This window comes from Lingula anatina, chromosome 1, assembly GCF_051362555.1.
Source record: "Lingula anatina isolate TDL-2025a chromosome 1, LinAna3.0, whole genome shotgun sequence".
NCBI classification, from domain to species: domain Eukaryota; kingdom Metazoa; phylum Brachiopoda; class Lingulata; order Lingulida; family Lingulidae; genus Lingula; species Lingula anatina.
Window position 1 is genome coordinate 26,331,495 of NC_141767.1, and position 23,213 is coordinate 26,354,707.

The 23,213-nt window shown below is 34.2% G+C and overlaps 1 protein-coding gene across 8 annotated transcripts in view; it reads right to left on the reverse strand.

Moving 5' to 3' along the window:
* Nucleotides 1-23,213, reverse strand: part of LOC106181969 (syntaxin-binding protein 5) — a 44,387-nt gene that overhangs the window by 16,750 nt on the left and 4,424 nt on the right. For 7 of the 8 annotated variants that reach the window (XM_087002757.1, XM_087002756.1, XM_087002755.1 and 4 more), the window contains exons 2-19: nucleotides 22,546-22,643; nucleotides 16,418-16,499; nucleotides 15,860-15,960; nucleotides 14,384-14,518; nucleotides 12,836-12,899; nucleotides 12,389-12,472; nucleotides 12,156-12,279; nucleotides 9,620-9,695; nucleotides 7,361-7,515; nucleotides 6,935-7,007; nucleotides 6,480-6,630; nucleotides 6,003-6,070; nucleotides 5,593-5,860; nucleotides 3,463-3,618; nucleotides 2,781-2,810; nucleotides 1,728-1,873; nucleotides 1,259-1,347; nucleotides 801-931 (exon numbers count right to left, since the gene is read on the reverse strand). In XM_087002757.1, the coding sequence (XP_086858883.1) occupies nucleotides 801-931; nucleotides 1,259-1,347; nucleotides 1,728-1,873; nucleotides 2,781-2,810; nucleotides 3,463-3,618; nucleotides 5,593-5,860; nucleotides 6,003-6,070; nucleotides 6,480-6,630; nucleotides 6,935-7,007; nucleotides 7,361-7,515; nucleotides 9,620-9,695; nucleotides 12,156-12,279; nucleotides 12,389-12,472; nucleotides 12,836-12,899; nucleotides 14,384-14,518; nucleotides 15,860-15,960; nucleotides 16,418-16,499; nucleotides 22,546-22,643 (2,031 nt within the window). The remainder of the gene's footprint in view (nucleotides 1-800; nucleotides 932-1,258; nucleotides 1,348-1,727; nucleotides 1,874-2,780; nucleotides 2,811-3,462; nucleotides 3,619-5,592; nucleotides 5,861-6,002; nucleotides 6,071-6,479; nucleotides 6,631-6,934; nucleotides 7,008-7,360; nucleotides 7,516-9,619; nucleotides 9,696-12,155; nucleotides 12,280-12,388; nucleotides 12,473-12,835; nucleotides 12,900-14,383; nucleotides 14,519-15,859; nucleotides 15,961-16,417; nucleotides 16,500-22,545; nucleotides 22,644-23,213) is intronic. The other variant, XM_087002751.1, reaches the window with a different exon arrangement.

The window sequence follows — 23,213 nt, forward strand, 5'->3', positions numbered from 1 at the left end:
ATTGAAAATATTTTTAAATAGACAAGAGGTTCCCTTTCAATAAATGCAAGTATCTGCTATACACAGGATGCTCACAGTCTAACATTAAGTGAGTGTATAGTACACTTTCACTTCTCACCAAATTGATGCTCACAAGAGTCACAAGGCGATCTTTAAGCTAATGAAAAAGAAATGAATTATTTATGTATACTAGTCTGAGTAATTAGTGTCAAATGTAAGCTAAATTTTTTTCAAAACCTATGCACTTTCACTGGTGAGATAAGTAATCAAACACAAAATTAATTTCTATGAAAAGGCATAACATTCGATGAATACCAAGTTTTTTTTTTTTGAGCTGTGATTCTGACTCACATAAACAATACTAATGAAATTATGATATAACATCATTTACAATATTACCTATATAACAGTATAAGTGAGATTAATAAGCAAGAGTAACTGAGCAGCCAAACCAGCATGATGATGAAGTTAACTCAGCTTTCAATGAAATTTAGTGGACAATTATATATATATATATATATATAAGGTCAGGGAGAAAATGTTTTATGTTCATGTCCATGTTATTGCACAAACAAGGAAGGTCTGGTTTGATAAAGCTTTGATAAACTAAGATCTTTTGTTTAATACCACATTAAATCAACTTCCATATGCCCCATGGCTAAATAGGTTTGGGGGAAAAAGGTCCCGGTTCACTTGTTAAAACACAATCAAATATCTATGCCTACATTAAGGTAAAGTATAATATGCCTTTTCATAAAAAATGAAAATAAATGTGCACAAATGACTGTATAATGCTCTACCTGTTCACTAGTTGGCGATTTACAGTCCTCTGAAGTGGTGGAGTTCTGCGCCTGCACTCCCTGAAGGTCATTAGGCCGTGACTTGGTTGTCTTGGGAGATCGTGGCACTCTTTGGTAAGGGTCCATAGAACCTGTGAAATGAAAACATTAGAAGCATAGTAACTATATCACACATCTTGCAAATTAATCTTTAATACAAGACAACCCAAAAAATACAAAAAAAAGTTCCTTTAATAATACCTAGGCTTCATTATACAAACAAATATGCTAGCCGTCTTTATATCCACATACTTGTAGCTGAACAAGAACAATCGTTGCTATCATTCTGTCTGTGCTGCTTATAATAACATTGTTACAATGGAATCAGAAAGCATACAACAGATTATAACCTGTAAGTATTCATTCGTATTAAGTTAACAATGTTAATGTCACATTGTTTCTGTAATCCCAGAGCTTACCATACAAATCTGGTGTTCCCATGTTTAACAGACATGTCTTCTGCATATAATCCACTATAGCCAGCCCAGTGTCATTGCCAAATGCGAGTCTGGAAAAGAGAAACCTCTTTCAACAACAAAATCCAACATGCCATCTTATAATTCACAGAGTTGTCTTCTGCCTGACTATCACTTTACCAGGGATGAGGCTGCCACTTAGTGACAAAGTCGGAAAATTCGGCGCTAGGTCCAGGGGGCCCCTAGGCCAATTATATACCTGGCTCCCAAAAAGCAAGAAATCTGCCAAAAGTTGGAAAAATCTCATCCCTGCTTTACGGATAAAACTTTTAATCAATTCTCAGAACTTACAGATGAAACTTTTAATCAATTCTCAGAACTTTGCAATGCACACATGTACAGGTAATGTTAGACATATCCAGTTTATCTTATTTCACTACTTCAAACGCTTTTCAAACATCTGAGTACTCACAGCCCATACGAAGAGTTGACACTGATACTGGTTATGTTTCCTGGTTTTTCTCCCTCCACACTTCCTAAGACACAGACCAATGTTGGTTGATAGCCTGCTGAAAACTTTCTAGAGCCTCCTTTAACTTTCACGCTGGTAAACAGCTCCTAGAGAACAATACATATTAATTTTGTTAGAGAGAAGGCTACAGAATCCTTTAGCCTGCTGAAATGATTTAAAATAAAACTATAATCTTAAATATTAAATGATCAGTGGAAATGTTTTATCTTTAAAATGTACATTAACCTGTTCAAAAAATATTATAAATGATAACTTATCATCAGAACTTTATACTATATGAAATTTTCAGCCTTCATATTGTTTTCCAATTGCCATCTGAGCATCAGTAAGTCATGATTTGAAGCTCAGTTATTAAACAGACAAACAAAAGCACTTTCAGGAAATATTTCTTAATTTATAATTCATTTTTGTACTATCACAAACACTCGTAATGTCTGTACTATTCAAATGGCATTTACAACTATCTAGCACCACTAAATAATCTATGACAACATATAACCATGCAGACCAAGTTGCCACATAATAAGGGCAACCAGTTTCAAATCCAACTCTGTATTTTAGCATAATAATCATCATATTCTTCATTCACATCAGCACAGACATTCCAGTCATCTAATGCAGTCTCCTGCCCCTTGGAAACATTTGAAATGCATGACACATTCACATCATAGTGATTATCATACATGTACTTCATCAAAACCATAGGGAAAGTAAGGTTTGAAATGAAGCAGAACATCCATTATACCACGCATCACCACTAGGGATATGATACATTCACAGAGAGAAAGAAGTCACAGAAATTTTCATTTTGGAACCAGAAATGGATATCACACAGTGCTTAATGCTTTTAGGTATAAAAAAAAAAAAAAAAAAAAAAAAAAAAATCAATTGAATTAGTACTAAAAGTGTTTGAGTTATAAAAAAATCAAAAAGCTTCACAGATGATAGAGATACACTGAACGTACTAGTAACTAACAAAGCATTCATACTCACAGTTTGATTTTGCTGCTGTTGATGTTGATACTGTCATACAACAGAAAAGCAGTAAAATCAAGGCTCACAAAAACATATTCAAACAGACAAACAATAGAATAGTATAAAACATGCTCCGTATAACTATTATTGTTCAAATTACTATACAGCAATATCAATGTGCAAGAGAAAGACCATTCAATACACTAAGGAAAAATAAAGTGCACAAAATCTATCATGTCTTAATACTGTGATCTACTATGCCTGCACATCTAAGCACATGATTTTTTAAAAAAGCACTACATGCTAAGCAATTGTATCATGAAATCGAAATGTCCTTCTTCTTTCACAGCTCAAGATACAATTCCACCAAGATAGCATCATCATTTTTCAAATGATTTTTATTAGAAAAGATCACTGAAGATGTAAAAAAAAAAATTGGATAGTTCTGCTTTTTTTTTTTAATTATCTAATTCCTTTTTAGTTGACCATGATTCAATCACCAGCAGCACCTGGCAAATCATTTCAAAAACAAATCCTTCAACCTGCATGGAAATTTTCTCCTTGTTTGAGAATCCCTGATGATTTTCATAAAAAGTTTTGGCTAGTGCAAATCAATATTGTCTTAAGTAATTTCTGCTGAATATTTTACTGTTATTCTGGTTTTTGTTTTCAAGGCCATGTTCACTGTGTGTATTCTTACCTGCTTTGCTGTGTCTGAAGCAGAGCTGGAGTAGGAGCCCACACTCCCACTTTTCTGTGATGTTAACCCAATAGAGGGGCGAATAGGTGGGAACTCAAACTCAGGTGTCTCTTCTACTTCATCAAATACTTCATATACAATGGAAATCTCAAGACTCTAAAATACAATAAAAAAATATATATATATACATACAATCATCTTAACACTGCAAATTTGTAAATTATCACAAAATTATCTGATCAAGTTATATTTAATGTTTTTGTTTTTAATATCAAACTGATTTCACTTGGAAAATGACTAATGCTTTTTATAAAATTATACGGTATATATACATTCAAGTAGATAGAGTAGCAGTTAAATATAGCATAATGAAGTTATGTTTTTACTAAGTACTGTAACTATCACTGAAAATGAGAAGAACTCGATAGACAAAAAGACAACCCTATGGTAGGATTCCAATTCCAGTAAATTTGAAATATGATATAATTTAAGTGCTGATCTACAAAATTGCTCTGAAAGCCCATTAGAGAGGATGAGATGTGGATCTTATAGGAAATAGCAAACTTTTTCCAAGGCCTGAAACTGAAAGTGCTTATTCATTTTCTTCTGACAGTTATTGAATTTTCAGGTGAGAAGGCAGTAGCAATGCTTATCAGATTCAAAAGGGAAGAAAGTAGTAAGCCCTGGTGCAAGGCTAAATTATGAACTTATAATGTGCCTCAATCATCATTAATAAGGTTATACGGATAATGACCAAAAGCTGACATTCACATATGGAGAGCATAGAAGCAGGCTTCCAGATTCAAAATCGAATTAATCACTGGCTTCGAATAATGTGCATACCCTTTCCTAGTCCTAGACTTCACAAATTCCCAGTGTTTCCCTCTTGAGATGTGCTGGCATTTCTAGGCTTATTGATTCAAAATACCTTACAAAATTACTCAATTCTTTGTGGATATCCTTCAAATCACCTTAGCCTGCTAAGTATATTTCTTTATGCAGTAAGGTGGTGTCTGTATGTCTGCATTTTCTTAATAAACCACTGCTGCTTTTTTCCAAGGAAGGCGTGATTGTGACAATTAATTTCTCAATGAGACTCAGCATTTGAAAGCAAACCAATTAAACAAAAGTACTATAAAGAAAAAAAAAATTGTTGCAAAAATGATCAAGTCACAAAAAAGGAGAAAGTTCACTGATAGCAGCAGTTCAATTCATGTCTCTTCTTGGGGTTCTCAAAACTAATAAAACTGCCCAAATCACTGACTCAGGATTGAGATAATGTGAGTTTGGAGAAGGGTCCCTTTGAGGTTTAATCAATTAAATTTAGGGAGACATAGTGAATTCAAATCATCTGAAACTTTGATCATATGAAACGGGGATAATTTTCAGGATGAAGTGTGATAAACCTACCCTTCTAGATGCAAAGAAGCAATCAGCCTCATCCTGATAATAAATACACAAATATAGGAAAAAAATGCATGCTGCTCTTCTTATTACAAGAACATTCAGTTTATCTGCTCACATAAAATGCACATATCATACATTATTCAGGAACCACCAATGGAATAGTCCCAATACAGGCTGACAAAAGTGTCCAGGATCAATACACTGACAGCTTGCCAACAGGCTTTAACATAAGTGCTTTATACATTGGCACAAAATTTCAACATAAATAAGAACAAGGGTTGATTTTACTTCAGAGATTTCCAAATGGTATTTACAATTTTGCAATCATCATAGCCTGACCATTTTTTAAAATGTTGTTACCTAACACTTCTGTAGGAGCTAAATCAATTGCATGGCACTTGTCCACATATAATTATTCACATAAAACAAGATTATGTTACCCTTACAACTACCTCAGAGCCAAATCATTACCCTTGAATAATAGGTATAAGGACAAAAATCCATAAATTATCAAAATGACAGCACTTGAGAAGTGGCAATAAGTAGTTCCTCTTCACTAACTTCAAATATCTTAAACATGTACAAAAACATTTTAAATACGAATATGTAATCTCATCTCTTGGCAATATTACATCTCAGTGCTCATTAATGTGGTATAATATTATCATTAAGAATCTGCCAAAAGCAAATTGGTGTGGTTTGGTTTCAGTCTCCAGTACTTACCGGCACCTCCAGCACCCCCTCCTGTTTACTGTACTTGAGTAGAACAACATGTGTCCTGCCTGCTACCACTAACATCCTACTTTCTGCCTCCAGGTACAACTGCTGTATTGCAAATGGCCCCTCCTCTGCCTCGCCAACACCACCGCTGCCATTCTCTGAACACTTGTTTTTATGGTGCTTGTCAAATATTTTAGCAGTCTTCACTTTGTACAGCACCTGCAGTGTTACTGCAGACGCATCCCAGAATTTTATGGAGCCATCGGCATGACTAAAGAGAAAGGCATACTATCCATTATCAACAATGAGGTCTGGGATTTATGCAGTGTTTTATTGTTGATGAATGCATTGCTGTATGATATGAAAAACACATCATTTAATTAAAAATGTTTACTCTTTTATTCAAATCTTACCCAGTAATAATAATTTCAGGGTAGCTGCATGTAGTTGTGCCCCATTCTCCACCTTTTACTGGCCACTCCTAAAATGGGAATCAGAAATAGTAACAAAAATTAAATCTTTCTGCAAAACAGCAACGGTATAATTTTTATCCATACAAGATACTTATCTTCCATAAATCTGCAAACCTTGAAAAGAAATATAAATATAAATACTCTCATTTGTTTAACTTTTCAGTATGACAAAATTCAAAGTTACCACTTATTAATTTATGTATAACACTAAATTCTGTGTTTGCATTGGCAATATATTAATGACAACAACAATTACAACAACTATGACACATTAAAACCAAATGACACATTAAATACAAAACAAATCCAGAGAAAAAATAAAAACTACTTAAATGGAGGACCACAAAAACTATTTATTAACAAACTGTCCTCATTGATCTATAACCCTCACAGTACAATAGTTCATTTGATTATTACCTTTGTACTAAATCCAGACTTCTTCTGCTGCTTAGAGCCAACTGAGTAGAAGGCTGGTATGAGATCTGGTGGGCAGTCTGCATAATACTGGCAGCAGGTTACAGGAGATTCATGCAGATCCATAGGGTACGGATTCTCAAAACACGGATATCTGAAACCATATATTATACAAATTAACAGTAATAGATATATAAGTTTCCATTTCAAGGTCAAGCTTCAAAATTCAGGCAGGAAAAACTGTAATTGAAAAAGGCTAAGATTATGAAAAATCTTACATCTGTAGAATACATAAAACTTACCACATTACCCCGAGAACTTATGACTGCAAGCCCATACAGAGTGCTAGTACTGGTATAGCATTTAATTTAATGATACCCCCCCCCCCCCAAAAAAAAAAAATAAATAATAAAAAAAAAAAAATAAATAAATAAATAAATAAATAAATCCTATCCTACCCTGGACTTGTGAGATCCACAACCACTAAGTCATTCTGGAGTAGAACTATAATAGCATAGGGATCCTGGAAGTCTGTCAATAGCAAAAAAAGATATCGATAAGTATCACCTGTCAGAACATATTGCCCCTAGAGACGGACTTCAAAAAAAAAAAAAAAAAAGTTGGACTTGATTATAGACTTGATAATGCATGGCACTGAACTTTTTGTCAGCAAGATTTTTCTATCACACACAAAGGAATAAATAAAATAGATAAATTGGCAATACACTTCACCATTAATACTACAATTAAACAGGTTCTTCGAGCAATATTCACAACAAGCATTTTGCTTATTTATTCCAAGCTTATTTGCATCTTGAGCTTTAAACGTATTAAAGTGCATCAAAGAAAGAAAAAACCACAGATGACCTCCAATGAAAACTAACCATTAGACCAAGGTGATGTGCAGACTGAGATGAAATCCACCACATTATGTTCCATTTCCAGCACAGTGGTACTCTTTCCATTGATGACGGTGAGACAGGGAGTCTTACCAGCGCGGTCATAGGACATGCCACCAGAAAAGATGATGTAAGGCTCCCTTTAAAAGATGGGTATTCAAATATTTCATGGTTGAAACAAGTATGAGTGAACATGATCAGATGTGCATTGGATGCTTTTTATTCATAAAACTATAACCTAAATAATAATATTACTTAGAAAATATGCATTTCATGTATACAAAACTATCACTATTTCGATCTTTAATTATATCAGAAATTTGGACAAAAGTTGTATCAAGATGCATCATAATCATCATCATTGTAGAACATATGTAAAAAAAGTTTTGCAAGTGTCCAATTCTTGGAAACCTGTATTTTATCTTTGCCTTGAATGATGGCTAAGGCCAAGTCGGACAAACCTGAAGCAAAACTATTAAAATCCCAGAAATGGTCTGTATTCATTGAACTTGGCTCAATCAAGTTCTTTTGTTCCAAGTTCTATGCTTGGTAAACATGACTGAATGGATTAAGTGATGGATATTGCATTACATCTGTCTATATGTTGGTGCTTGGTGCCACGGTGTAGACAAGCAGTAGGTGGAAATGTGAACGGATTTGGGGCCAACACAATCAGAAACTGACAGGCTTGATATTGATAGGTTAAAGTAAAAGGATCTTTACTGATAATCCCTGATGATTTCTATCCATCATTAATGCATCACGTTGATGAAAAAAAAAAGGTACCAAAGAAACTATCCATTATAATTCAATGAAGTTTTCCTTAATACTATTTAAAGCATTGCCTCAAGCATGCTGATGTTTTGTCCCAGTAGCTTCAGTATGTGGCATTCAATACAAAATTTTCAGTTCAAATCTAAATCTGTAATACCATAATTAAGCATTTTGCAGTGTCATGTCCTTCTTCCCCTCTGCCCCAGCCTCTATACAGGCAATATTTCTTTTTATGGATGAGGAATGACCAACATTTAACAACAGTCACGTCTTATAAGAAATTCTCAAACAAGGTGTAACTGAATTCAAAGAGAAAAACAACGGGATTCACGACTCTAGGATCATAATACAATCTTCAGCAATGAAAATGTTTAGCTGTTAGTTTGTTCTTGCACAGAAAAGACTAGATTTCCAAATAATTTGAAGACATTTCTATGGCACAAGGCAAGACGTGTTTCTGAAACAAGAGCCTCCTAGAAAAGCAAGTCTTCAGCAGACCAATTATTCACATTTTCCAGGAATCTGTAGGTGCGACTACAAAACACTTCAATCAACCATCGCATTTTGGGCAATGCTTTTTGTACTGAACCCAAAATCGATAACACCAAGCTACTGTAACAAAACATTAATTCAATGAAGTCATTGATGATAGTTTTACATAGATAGACATGTAAATTTATAAAACATATTTCATCCATTGTTTTTGTTTTTTCCCAATTATACCATAAAAAGGTTTACAACTTAAATAAAGTGTATGTATGAGGCATAAACAGGAGATCTGATAGGGTATTGAAAAAAGTTAGGAACCACAAAAATGAAGATGAACCATTTCTGAACAGTAAATGAAAGGAAAATTATTGAAAACATTCCATTCATTTATTTGCAAATTAAATCTATACATGTGAGTGAAAATAGCTGGATTGGGAAGCAAGAAAAGCTTACATGTTACCTGCCAAATATAAAAGACCTAGTCATAAAACAACACAGCTGTAAGAATATGCAAATAAAGTACAAATGAATTTAATTAAAACAACAAATAATCCCACTGATAAGATTTAAAATCTAAGCTCATAATTATTGTTTTGATGATTTTAAATTGAAAGCGCAAAACAATAAAAAGAGCTATTTTAAGAACAGGATATTCTTGTGGCAATAAACACTAACACAGCAACAAAGTCAAAAGAAATGGTGATGCAGAGAGAACACCAAACCTTAGTAATAAATCATGACCAAGTGTAACCATAAACACAAGAGGAAAGTTTGGAAGCCTCAATGTAACACCTGTAGTGTTTTTCAGCCCACAGTGAAGATTATCATGCTTGAGCAATAATGACATTGACAATTTAAATATTTAAGCAAAAGAAATTCTTCTTTCAATCAGATGTGGACTAAAATACAAAAAAAAAAAAAAAATTCTTAACTACAAGTATTTTTGAAAGATCCAATTTACATTGAAGGGTTAATTCTTACCCATTTTTGCTCGACTTCCACTCCACTTTGTTGATTGGTTTGCAAGGGTCTGGTCGACCATCTTTGGATATTTTTGCTAAACAGTGAACAATGAACATTATGTTATTTACAAGGATTAAGTGTATAAATCTTTGGTATTTATTTCGGTTTACATTAATGAACATGAAGTATTGTTTACCATCATGCAATGACAATTAGGGCACATTCAGATTCATACACTGTACTAACTAGGTCGGTCCAACTATGAGGGGGATTCTTGCTAAAGTGCAATCAGTGAAATCAGCACATAACAGCTATCTACCCCCAGCTGGTTGAGGAGGCATGTCAAACAACTAAGATGGTTCCAATTATTGCACTTTAACAAGAATCCCCCACAGATTTGGACCAACCCAGCTGGAACAAAGTGTGAATCTGAATGCAGTTTAGGCACAGTCACTATTCCTCTTATTCTTTACCTTAAGTTAATGCCAAACAGAATTGACAAAAAGGAAAATAAAACATTCCAAATACAAGGAAAAGGCACTTCTGCATACCTACAACTTTAAGGTGTCAAAGATCACAGAAATATCCAGAGCACAATTACCATTAAGAGTCAACTTCACTGAGACATAAACCACAAGGGAAACTACCTCCTACTAGTATGTGAACAATTAACTTTCTTATCACAAAAATTAGGTTTCATTGATCATGAAAGTATGCACCAAGCAGTCATCTACATACATACTACTCTATCAAGAGAAGTAAAGATCATACTTAAGCTCGTGCATTATCTTTATGCTGTCATTAATAAAACAAGTAAATGCTCAGCGGGCTTTCTGGCTTCCAAGAAAATCCATTCTGCGGTAATAAGAAGACAGACAACAAGGCTTGCTTCAACACTGTTTTCATGTTCAGTTGAGAATAAAATAATTTGAGAAAAAATTATGGACAAGTATTTTAAAGGCCAGGGCAATATTTTCCATGTATATGGATTCCTACTCTTTTCTGACTACCTTCATGAGATCATTTCTATTAATTCCCCCTTTTTTTTAGTACAGCTTTTTGATACAAAATGTACACCGTTTGAAATCATGTTGCCAAATGTCAACAAGCTGTATACAGAATGGCACCTCTGTCCCATGTCTAATGTCCATCTAATGTTTGTTTTGAGATCTTTAGTATGTCATGGATAAAAATAACAATGACAATGGCTAACAGTTTTGTGTCTCTAATAAGAGCACCACCTGGCCTTTCATCGGTTTACTTCAGTGCTCTGAAGTCACAGAGGGATTTGAAATTCCAATATAAGCCCGATAGACTAACTGTAAATCTACTTAATGTCCAATTACTAGCCAACATCAAGCCCAATTTCTCTGATTTGGCCAAGCTTTCAATTGATTCCTCCACCACGGACATGGCTCTAGACATCCTGGAGATCCCAGCAGAATTCTGTGAACACTGGTTTTCACTGACCTATCTGGTTGAGGTAATTTTGACTAAATACAGCATACTGGAAACTGGTTACAGTCCATACTATATAAGTACTACATACGTCCATCAAAATGGCCGTATAGGTACCAAAAGAAAGACTTTCAGCCCACGCTTTGTTCATATAAGTTCTGATTTGCCATATGATTAAATTAATTCAATTTGACTGAGGAAAATTTTTTTTAATTTTTTTTTTATTTTTTATTTTTATTTTTTTTGAAAATTTGCCACTTTATCACTCTTTTAGTCTTATCTTACGTTTTTTTTTTCTTCTTATATTACTTAGCCAACTGGCTAAAACATCAAAATTTCTTGACATATAAAGTTCCACTGACATGAGAAAAAACAAAACTGAACCTAACCAACTTTATCAGAGTTACTTAAACTGATAAAAAAACCTACTCAAGTAATTTCAAACAACACAACAGCTGCATAATTTAAAAATGTGGTTTAATCATTTAAACTATTTCCCAAGTTGACTTTGCACGTTCATTGTGAAAAAAAAAAATCCAGCAATCATTCCCAACTTCAGTTTTCAAATTGCACTTCTCCTTGCTGCTTTTTCCTTACTTTCTCCAGGCCAATAATAGATCAATACGTGACCTTATTTATTTTGCATTAATAGCTACGCAGACCATGCCCTGTGTGTGTAATAAGTAATGTCCAGATGGCTACTTTCTCAATACTCTGGTAGTACTATCAAATATTGACAATATTCACTTCTGTTGATTTTCCACAATCTAACTCATCAAATTATACAGAACTGAGCACAAATGTCTGAAAAGAGCTATTATACCAAGAAAACATTTTTTTACATCCAATGCCATATCTACGCATTCCATCGTTAGTGGGGTGAAAGTTCTACCTGGAGCATAGACTCTTTAAAACAGTAGATGTATGTACCAACCAAAATTATTTGGCTGTGTCGTGTACGGGGAGAAGGGGAGAGTCTCAGTGAGGGTGATTCTTTCACATACTAGCTGGTCTCTTAAGCTGTCAGTCTCTCCAAACACACATATACAGATGAAACGCTAAAAAAAAGGCCCAATGTGAAAAGGCCTTCACTCACCATGTGGAGATATTATACTGACTGGTTCTGTTGGTTTCTTGTAGTTCCATGTAACTAAACTGCCGTCAGACAGACTACACATAAACTGTTTTCCATCTTGTTCCCAGGTTATGGACCTCAGAGCCTGGAACAGGAATGGTACAACTCTCAAGCATGTCAGTGACACATTGCTGAACATAATGTTCACAAAGATGTTTTAAAAAGGTAATAGATTTAATTGAAGTATATCGTACCTGTGGATTATTAAAGCGATATTCTGCTGCCTTTGACTTCAGGTCCCAAAACACAACTACACCAGTCTCAAAACCAATCAAAAGCTGGAAAACAAAGCATATGAATGAAGGAATGAGTACATGAGAAATCTGCAATATCAAACAAATATAAATCAATTAATAACATAATCAACATCAAAAAATCTCAAAAACTACTTTGGTGGGCCAATTAAAAGCTGTCTAAAATATGTTAAACATCAACATTGGTTGATAGCAGTAATCCCCAGGTCCCAGTTTCACAAAAAAACTTAAGTCAAATCCTTGGCTCAGTTGACTAGGATTTCCATGAGAGAACTGTTACACTGCTCCTGATTGGGTAAGATGTGCCCATGTGACCATGTAACCATGGTAATTAAGTTCTTAGCCAGTACAACTTTAGTGTGTGGTAGGCCAGTACTGCAGTCCTACCTTGCCAGCATCCACGGGGTTATCACTCAGGTGCACAATTGGTCCAGGATGGGTTCTCTGAGACCTGGGAACACAAGAAAGCTCTTTCATACCAAAAAACAACAAAAAATATTGCAAATCTCTATTTAAAAATTGTTTGAACAAATAGGATGGCCTGTAGTAAGTGTCACAACACAATGCAAAACATGTGCAGAGAGTTCCATGCAAACACAATGCAATGCATAGAACTTAAAGAGGCATTGCAAAACTGCACGCAAAATACACAGATTAATCATGTCAGCCAAGAACTGAAAATTGACTGTTCACAGCTAATAGAACAGAAGGTGTTAGCAGCCTGCAACCTTTCAGAATTGCCAAAAAATGAAAGACATTGAATCCATCGGATACTTTACCAGATCACGTTTCCAAATCGGAAACGGACACTGCTCTCGTTACCAGATAATGCACCATTATCAATATCACGAACAAACCTGGAAGAAAATACCTGGTACAGACCTCTACTCATTTTGAATATACCACACAATTGTGCTGTATTCCATTATATATCTCTCCCTCTTTCTCTGTCACATGTTTGCTTAAAAATGATGTTGTGACACTTTCAGGCCTTCTCAATTATTATTATTATTGCAATTCATTACTAGGTTACTTGAGCATATTTCAAGTCTTTTTTTCAATCATTTAAGATCCTACCAAAACAACCCTCTCAGCATATGGTATAACAAGAAAGAGCACATAAATGTCTTTCAGCTAAACCCATGTTTAAGCATTTAAGCATGGCAAATGCATTTACAAATTTCACTTTTTTAATGTTTAGCAGAAAGAATTACATTCAGTTTAATCTGTATCTTATAACATGATTTTGTCATACCCAGGTCCTGGTTCAGCAATCATGCAATTACAGTATAATGTAAAAGCTGCCTATGGGCCACACCAACTCAAACACTAGATCACAGCCAAAAAAATTGTCATTAACTGGAACTGGCCTTAGATAATAGGGGAAAAAATGATGCCTTTACTGAAGTTCCAGAGGGTGTATTCAGAAGAGGTTTCTGTACTCAACAGGGAACAATGTGCCATGGAGTCACTCATACAGGTATGTGCTATACCATGAAAGTTAATTGATAAATGTCTGCATTTGACAAAATGATGTTATGATACACTACAGCAGACATTTTAAGAATTAGTGATATTAATGGTGAAATATATATATATCAAGTGAATATACTAGGTATTTTCAAAAGGAGTGAGTACGGCAGAGCTGTTGAGGGACAAGAATTAAGTAATCCTATAATATCAAGCAACTACAATTATGTCACCCACCATTAATATATACAACATTGTTAAATGAACGCTCGCATTAACATGTCAGTCACCAAAACAATTTTAATTAAAACAATCTACATAATTAATACTGTCCTTGCATTTGGTTCAACGGGTAGACCTGGGTATGGCACCACTTCAATCATCTGTGAATATAAACACAACAACATATATCCACATCCAAGGAGAGATCAAATTATGAACAACCATCTGTGACATATTACTCACAGCTCTATAGCCTTGTTCCAGTTGATTACATATCCAGAGAGCTGGAATGACTCCACATTGGCTATGTGCACATTGCCACGCTCTGTGCCTATGTACAACCATTTGCTTTGGAATGGAATATGACAATATGTGATCCTGAAAAATGAAATATATTCAATGTATAACATGCATACAGAGGTCATGGGTGTAGATGCATTTATGTACACATAATAAATATACAAACAATCATTATCTTATTGCAGCAAATGGGATAGAAAGATGTCCTATTCAATACATAGTAGATCACTGTTTCTGGGCTAACCACCATTCCTCGGTGTATTCAGTTTATGATTTCTCTCAGAAACCGTTAAATCCAACTAAATGTTAAAAAGCAAAAGCTTATTCCACAAAGGATTGGGAAAACAAGCAACCAAAAGTATTAAACGGGTTGATATTAAAATGACATTTTAAATAAGCTCTCAGATTCTTACTCCAACTATATATAGTTTCTACTATCATTATCATGCTGGCAGAGGTACTTTATTATGATGATTTAAGCAGACATTCTTATTTAATATTACGCAGAATCCATATTTACACAAATTTAATACAATGAATATATAAATTTGAAAACCTTGTTCATTAACCTAGAATGACTCAATGGTTTGTTTGTATTAATAAAATTTCACCACTGGTATATTATTCCATACATCATTAACCTCATCTTTAATAAAACTGGAAGATAAATTGCTTAAATGAGGACTGATATAACTTGAGGACTGGCTTGCTGGCTATACTGCCAGAGAGTTCTATAATGGCAAACTTCTTGCATGCTTGTGTTTTGGTTTGTTTATTTCATTTATTTTGAGCACTGGCCGAGGACAGCTGAACAAATCTGCCATGAACTGGAACTGGCTGCATGAAAAAAAGTATCAACATTACAATAACATGTTTTTTCTTCTTTTTTTTTCCTTTTCACATAAACCAGCATGATCAAACACAGAATTATCTGAAACCAATTCTAAGTAAGCAATTCCAGGAAACACAACCCATCACCATACAACCTATTTATATCCAAGCAAATATGGGTGGCAGGGGAACTTGCTGCACTTTTACAACAATATAACAAATGTCTCAAGAGTACTTCACGGGAATCATTTCAGCAGGTCAAACACTAACAAGTCGTAACTGTTGTCAAGTTTATGCTACTCCAAACACTGAATTTCTTCAGCTAGTGAAAGGGGCAAACAAAAGAAGGGCTAGGGAGGAGTGATGTCCTATAAACTATCTTCATAATAGACTGACCACTCCCCTAATCTACTCCAAAGATGAGAATCATGTCAACATGCAATGCTCTCATTGCTTTAAAAGATTAGATCCACAAAACCATTTGGCATGACAAACCAATGGTTGTGGTACAATTACTGCATTGAAAAATCTTTTACAAAGTAATTATAATGAAAGAGGAATTTCTGAAATTGGCTTCATGCAGCTTACCTTTCTCTTTGGAATTTCAAGGAATGTACAATTTCTGGGTTTTTCTGCCTCAGGTTCCAGAGATGGATTACATCATTAGAACATACTGTTATCAGAGCACCCTGCAATTCACAACATATAGTGCAAGAAAGAAAGAAAGAAAAAATTGCAATCTATATTCTACAGGCACATAAAGTAAATATTCACTAGATCATTCTTATGACAATTGCTTTAGAAAACAATGCGAGGATGAATTAATGGCAGTTATCCCATTTCCCCCCTTTCCGTCAAACAGTAAAAAATGATAGCCCTATGCATGACATTATGATAGATCATGTGCATCATCGTGTATTATGCATCCATACATTGCCTTTAATTGCTGTCAATGCTGTTGATAAAGCATAATAGATGACAGACTAGTACATGGAAATAAATATATTGGTTTTAACAAAATTTTTGTCAATTAACTACAGTCCTTTGTTTTTAGTATCATTCCAACCCCCCTCCCCCATCTGCTGATTGAGTTTCACCAAATATCTGATTAAAAAAAAAAAAAAACTGCATTAACATTACTCTCACCTCATTTGTAAGGAACATAATCTGCAAGACTGCAACATCCCCATCATGTCGGATATGAACATCTACCCCTGGTCTTCCAAATCTGATGTTTGTAAAGGAAAACAAATTTCCTTATATCTATTTTCTATAAAAAGAAGTAAGAAGTGAATGAACTATGAATCATTCTGCATTAACAATGGCAAAACAATTGCACATTAATAGAGCTAAGTACTGTTTGGAACCAATGATGCATATAATTTCTTGTAGAAACTTATCTTCAAGCAGTGATGTGTAAAGAGCTGTTAAGAATTGTGTTACGTGTTTTACATATTTGGCATTTGAAACTACATTTTCTGAGGGAAAAACTCAAAATGCAGTTAGTGTTATCTTTCTTTGTATATTTTTATTTTTTCATTTACTTAATTCATCTTTTTTTTAATCATCATCATCGTCATCATTATCATCATCATCATCATGTTCAAGAAGGATAATTAAATCTATTCTACTTTATTTATGATTCAACCTTTGGTTTGGAATATATGACTTTCCCCCCTAACTTCATCCTACTCCAGTCCCATAAAAGAAGAAATCTAGAGGAAAAGGTACACAACTAAATACAATTTAATAAAAATGAATACTCCCACAATAACAGGTCTTTGGGATAATTTACTTAAACGCAGTATCAGCACCAAAGAATGCACTGCAATGGACACAGTGTGTGCTGTGCAATTCAATGGACTGTATCCTGCAAGCCTGTGAGACTTGTCTAGATTTCCACTTGCCTGTCAAAAAAACTGTAAGAAAGTCAAAACATCAGAAGGACAAAAATGAGAGACATAGTGTGCATATAATGTAGTTACATTGCGAAACTGCATGCATCTCAGAACATCTTCCTTGACTTTAGTTCAAGCCTTAACAATAACTATAACAAGCCCATATCTTTAAATGCCACAAATAGATATAACATCTTTTTGGTTTCATAGTTGGCATTCAGTCTTTTCTAGGAAATAAGTCAGGCTTAGAATAGCAAGTGTAATACCTAACACTTAATCCCAATGCATCAGATGGAGGAAAAAAAAAGACTTAATAATTAAGACATATCTATAAAAAAAAAGCTAAAGAAAATGGATACATACAGTACAAGCTATCTCCCACTTATCTAAGTTCATGCCTTTTCTTTGCACAAAATATGGGGTCTCAACTATTGAATGAAGGCATTTCACTTACTACTACCAATGATAAATCCAAAGCTAAAACACTACCTTTACTCTTGAAAGATCATTTTTTAAAGTCAAAAACCAATGTGTGTTTTCTAATATAAGCCTCTGCCTGCAGACTATTCCCAGGGGAAATAAAACAGTGGTACTAGATCAGTACACGGTAGTGAGGTGCAAGTCAACATCCAATAGTAAAAAAAATATCTGGGAAAGCTGTCCAAAGGTAGATAACTCTCCTTTCATTTTATCTCAACTGCTGAAGGTTTTATTCTATTAACACTAAAATAATACAGTATCCAAGGTATAAGTATTGATTTACAATAGCTGAGATAAACAGCCCAGCCAGGAGGGTCTATCTATTGACTCTTCCTGCACTGACGTCAGTGGAGGCTTTGTACATTGGTTTTCCATGCTGCTGATTGGAGAGAGCTGCTTCACTTATCACCTTTGTGCATCTAAGGTCGCAAACAAGACAGAAGACAGAAAGGAAATTGAAGTCTTCTGTGTACAGGACAAACATTGACTAATATTGAGTGTCCCTGGATTGAGCAGACAGCAAACACAGAGATGCATTGCAGATTGTTTTTCAGTAATGTCATTTAAAAAAATAATTGATTTATTTTACCATGATCTTTCAACTGTTTCAACATATGCTGTGTACAAAAATAACTTTCCTAACAATACCATTACGGGTTGGGTGGTCATTTCCATACTGTTAAGAAGTAACCCTAAATCTGATAAATTATTACAATGATTTAATCAGAAAAAAAACATACAAATATTGTGATCTTATAGCATATTGATAACAATTTCTTTCAGGCATATCTAGAAAAAAGTTTGGCATAGCCAAAGAATATTTCATGGTCAGCCCCATCTCAAGACTGTGGTCTATTTGTGTTCAAGTGCAACGTGCACAGGTCCAATTTTCCTTTGAGGAATACTCTTATTGAGGTCAGTGGTCCCATTTGTATTGTATAAGTGTCATAGCTTGACTAATTTAACCAATGTACTAGTACTGGTACAAAATACCATTAAGCTTGAAGTTTTCTCAAGCACTTCCCATTTTTAATCACTAAGTTCAGTTCAGCAAATTTCATCAGTTTTACTTTGGATGATAGTGAATATGTTTGTAGTACATACGGAACTTGGAATGGAAGAAACACAAAAAGCACTACACATGGGAAAAATAACTGCTTTCCAGTTAACCAAATCCAGGTACCAGTGGTATCAATACAACCTTTGAATTTATATATAGTCTTCCTTATCAGACCATTCATTAGGCAGTTGCAAATCTGTTTTGATGTAAATGTCATTTACAGAAAATAATCCATATAAAACAGTAATTAGCAGACTTTTTTCATGTTTATCACATATATGCAAAATGTAAACCTCAGACCCTTATAAAAGTGAAGGCCATTTTAATTCTAATGAGTGAAAGTTGCAGAGATGCACATTAATAGCCTACATACTAAATCAGAGTTAAAACCAAATCCCCATAAAATATAATGTCACTACATACAACATTTACCTTGAAGACAAAAACCCTCTAAACTAAAAGATCTTCAATTATATTTGGGTGTCTTTTATCAATCTAAACATACATGCCCACAAAGCATATGCCAAGGTAAAAGCATGCAAACAGTTTGAATATGCCAAAAAAGAGGAAGCCTTCGATATTGTTTTGCTGATATTACAAAAACAACTACACAGAACGAATGTAGTAAACAGCGTCATGCTATCAGAGATGATCCAGGCAGTACCTGCAATGTGGAACAACAACATGTCTGCAATATTACATTAGCCGTATTGATTCACAGAACTGTCTATCCAGGACTGTGACTTACAATATTGCAGCTAATCCCACAGCCACTCAATATGTGGTCATCCAGGGACCTGGAAAATACACCAGTTAATCAGAAACAGTCAGAAATTCAGACCAGAAACCTTCATTAAGTATAATTTACACCATGCTTAAATGATCCTAGAATAATTGATCTGGTCTTTTTATTGTTGTAATTGTAAATGTTTGCAGTATGTTCAAAACATAACAGAGCGAGGGACATCTTTTATGTACTTGTTTTGCCATCTCTTTCCTTAGCTTTTCCCAAAAGAGACATTTCTGCAGACCAGTTAAGCTCTGCCCAAACTGCACATGATTGTATCTTGTGAGTATACATTGTTTCATGTCAGGGGGAAAAAACCACCACAACAATTGTATTTCAGAATTTAATCTAATCTAATTTAGTGCCTAAATTTTTGGGTATTTGGGAACATGTGAACAGAAATACACATGATGAGAAGAGAACTTCCGAGCAGAATCCAAAATTTTACAAACCCAATTAATTATTCACTGTAAAAGCACAGTATCTAAGCTATATGCATTGCGATTATAGGTGGCCTTCTAATACAGGCAGAAAATCAATACCTGTATCAAGCATGAATATATGCAAACCAGCCTCCTACCTAGCTCCTTTGTTGCTCTCTAGAACTGGATTTAGAGGAAGAGACAGATTTGGGATAAAATGTATTTGGGACTCTTTCTGAAATAAGTTCAATTCAAGTGTGGAGAGATCAGATAATTTTTTTATCTAGTACAGATATATATGCACTGCCATGTATTGGCATCAGGACTCTGTGTTGGATAAAAAAGCATAGAGAAGAGTGCAGAAATCCACACAATAGCCTCGAAATCTAATCAATATTTGTTAATGACTCTGACCATCACTGAACATTCCTTTTGTCTGTATCAATGTTTCTCTTGGCAAATGTGCAACAACAATTCTCCTTTTTTTCTAGGAAATAATCTACTTACTGATTATTGATTATTCTCAACACCAAACTTTTCACACTGAATCTGCTGCTTTCTTGATCTTTTTTTTTCCTTTTTTAGCGTAAGTTATCGAAAATCCCCATGTTCAACTCCTTATACTGTACTGATGCATCTTCACTTCTTAGTTCACACTGGTGAACTAGGTGACTTATTATCAGATAAAAAATAACGTTTATGCCATTCTTGCTTTTAATAACACTGTACTTTGGATTAAGCTATTTCATGTTAATTCACTAGTGTTTATATTAAGAGGTGAAATAGGTTAATCCGTGTCTAGCTGCTGCCTAGAGTGTCCATACTGGTTAATGCATTTCAAAGCAGCATTGAGGGCAAATTACTATCTATTGATTTTTGAAATACATCTGGACTTTCTACTGGATGAAGCATTGTCAGTTCCACTACAGCTCTGATGGAATCTGGGTTCACAACACATAGATCTACTGTCGTTCCGAATTAGGTTTTCTATCACCAAAATCCAATTACTTTCGAGCTTGACGTGTTGGTGGAAAAAATTAAACAGAAAGAAGACACTTGCAAGGATTAATTAAGTCATAAAGAGAAAATGCTCAAGTTTCCTTGCTCAAGATAACAAGACAAAAGTTATCAAATCACACAACTGAAAAATCTAGTTTAATTGATGTAAGCAGACGAGAATTGGTCTTTTATATGCAAAAAGTATTGTGCACAAAATTGTAATTACCATAACCCATAAATAAAAGAAAAGGAGGTTCACAAAAGTCTGATACAGTGACATTTTGCCAAAGCCACAACCTTACCTCAAGTTCACTGCAACAGAAACTTCAAACCAAAAATTTCCTTACAATCAATTCCCCTTAAGACAACCAGCATTACTTCCTATAGCAATGTTTATAAATCTGTTTGGAGACCTCTGATGAAAAATTGTTACTAATATTCTGTCATGTGCTGTGGTAAGGGACAACCTAATTTTTTGCAGTTTGTTTTTAAATAAATAAAATGCTATTAAACAGTATCATTAAGGGCAAAGTTGATTCATCCCGGACTACGTACTTACCATCTCAAGATAAGCTCAAACCCATTCTTTAAATAATTTATTTATTCATTTTTCTCAATAATATTCATGTTAGTAAACAAAATTCCTATCACAAGCTCAGATGGAGACAATTAAGGGCACACAAGGTGAAACCTTAATACAAAGTGTAAAAATCTTTTTCTTCATACAACATACATGTATCTTTTTGAACAAAAAAAATGCACTTTTTCCATATAAAAATGGGATTTGAGAAATGTGCAAAGACATGAACAGACTTAAAATTTTTAAAGCCTCTAAACACATGGAGCGCACTTATAAATAACTACCTGGGTGTAAGTGACAAAATAACTAGCACACATTCAGTTCAGAACAAGCCCATCCTTAACAATTACTTCAATTCAAAGGAATGAAGACAATTGTATATTCTATTCATAATATTCTAGAATACCAGATCAGCTACCACAGATATGTAGCAATGCTGGTAAGTGAAAATCAATAAAACCGGTTTTCTCAATTCCAATTAAATCAATTACCAGAACTTAAAAAGACTGAAATGGACAACTACAGGATGGAATAAAGGACTTAAAGATTAAAATATAGAATTAATCAGAATACTGACTTATATGTAAATAAATAGTATTAAAAGTTACCCCTCCTGGTTAGATGCATGTGCACTTATATGTGTTTATATTTACATGTATGCATGTATGTTCTCTGTGAGCAAACGAGAAATGAATTGAATTAATATCTCCTATAAAACAAAACAAACTAATAGATGGACAGGCACAAAATGGGACTATTCACACTTATAATAAAATATGATAAAGATCCTATTAAAAATATCAAAATAAATCCATATTCTATACCCCCAAAACCTCAAATGAGCACTTCTGAAGCATACAATTGGTAACATGTTAGAATCATGCCAAAACAGAAATGTGGCTAATTTTGCAAATATTCGTAATGGGTACATTGTTTTGTACATACATCCTTGCTATCTTGAATACCATGTTTCTTCATCATTATTTTCCATGAAATAATTTATTATTTTCTTACCAATAAATGTCATAAACAGCAATACAAAGGATACATTCTCAGTGAGCCGTTCTTGGTTCCAATGGCCAATAGATGCTGAACAGGATCATAGGCTAGGGCAGTGGGCTGGTATGGAAAGCCATGTCGCACAGTCTAAAAGAGAAAACATCCATTAATGAATTTGTTACTTTTGATCAAAACAATACATATTTCTGATGTATCCACATGATCGCATCTCAGGTGATAAAAACATAAACAATATGTTATGTTAAAGCAATCTTTGTTACTTTTAACACCTGATAACTTCAGTACATGTAAATGTGAAATTTCAATACTGTTTATGTTAATATCATATTATGAGAGCATCAACATCTGAACAAACAAAGTGTACCAGGCACTCAAATTTCCTTTGATCTTGTTCTAAAAATATTTTATGACCATTATATACATATATAATTTACAGAGTACTTTCTTTGAACATAATAACAACATATCAGTTCATTATCCCAACCCATGTTTATTTAAAATCCTTCAAATTTCAGACATGTAGCATATAATATATAGGTCTTATTCACTCAAACATTCTGGTGGCTTTTATAAACAAATGCTGAGAGGTGAGAGTCACCTTCTGAGAACATGTACCACCAACCAGGCATGAGCTTGAATGGGATAAAAGATAGATTTGACAAAATACAACCATGTCAACAGGGATTTTTGAACTTT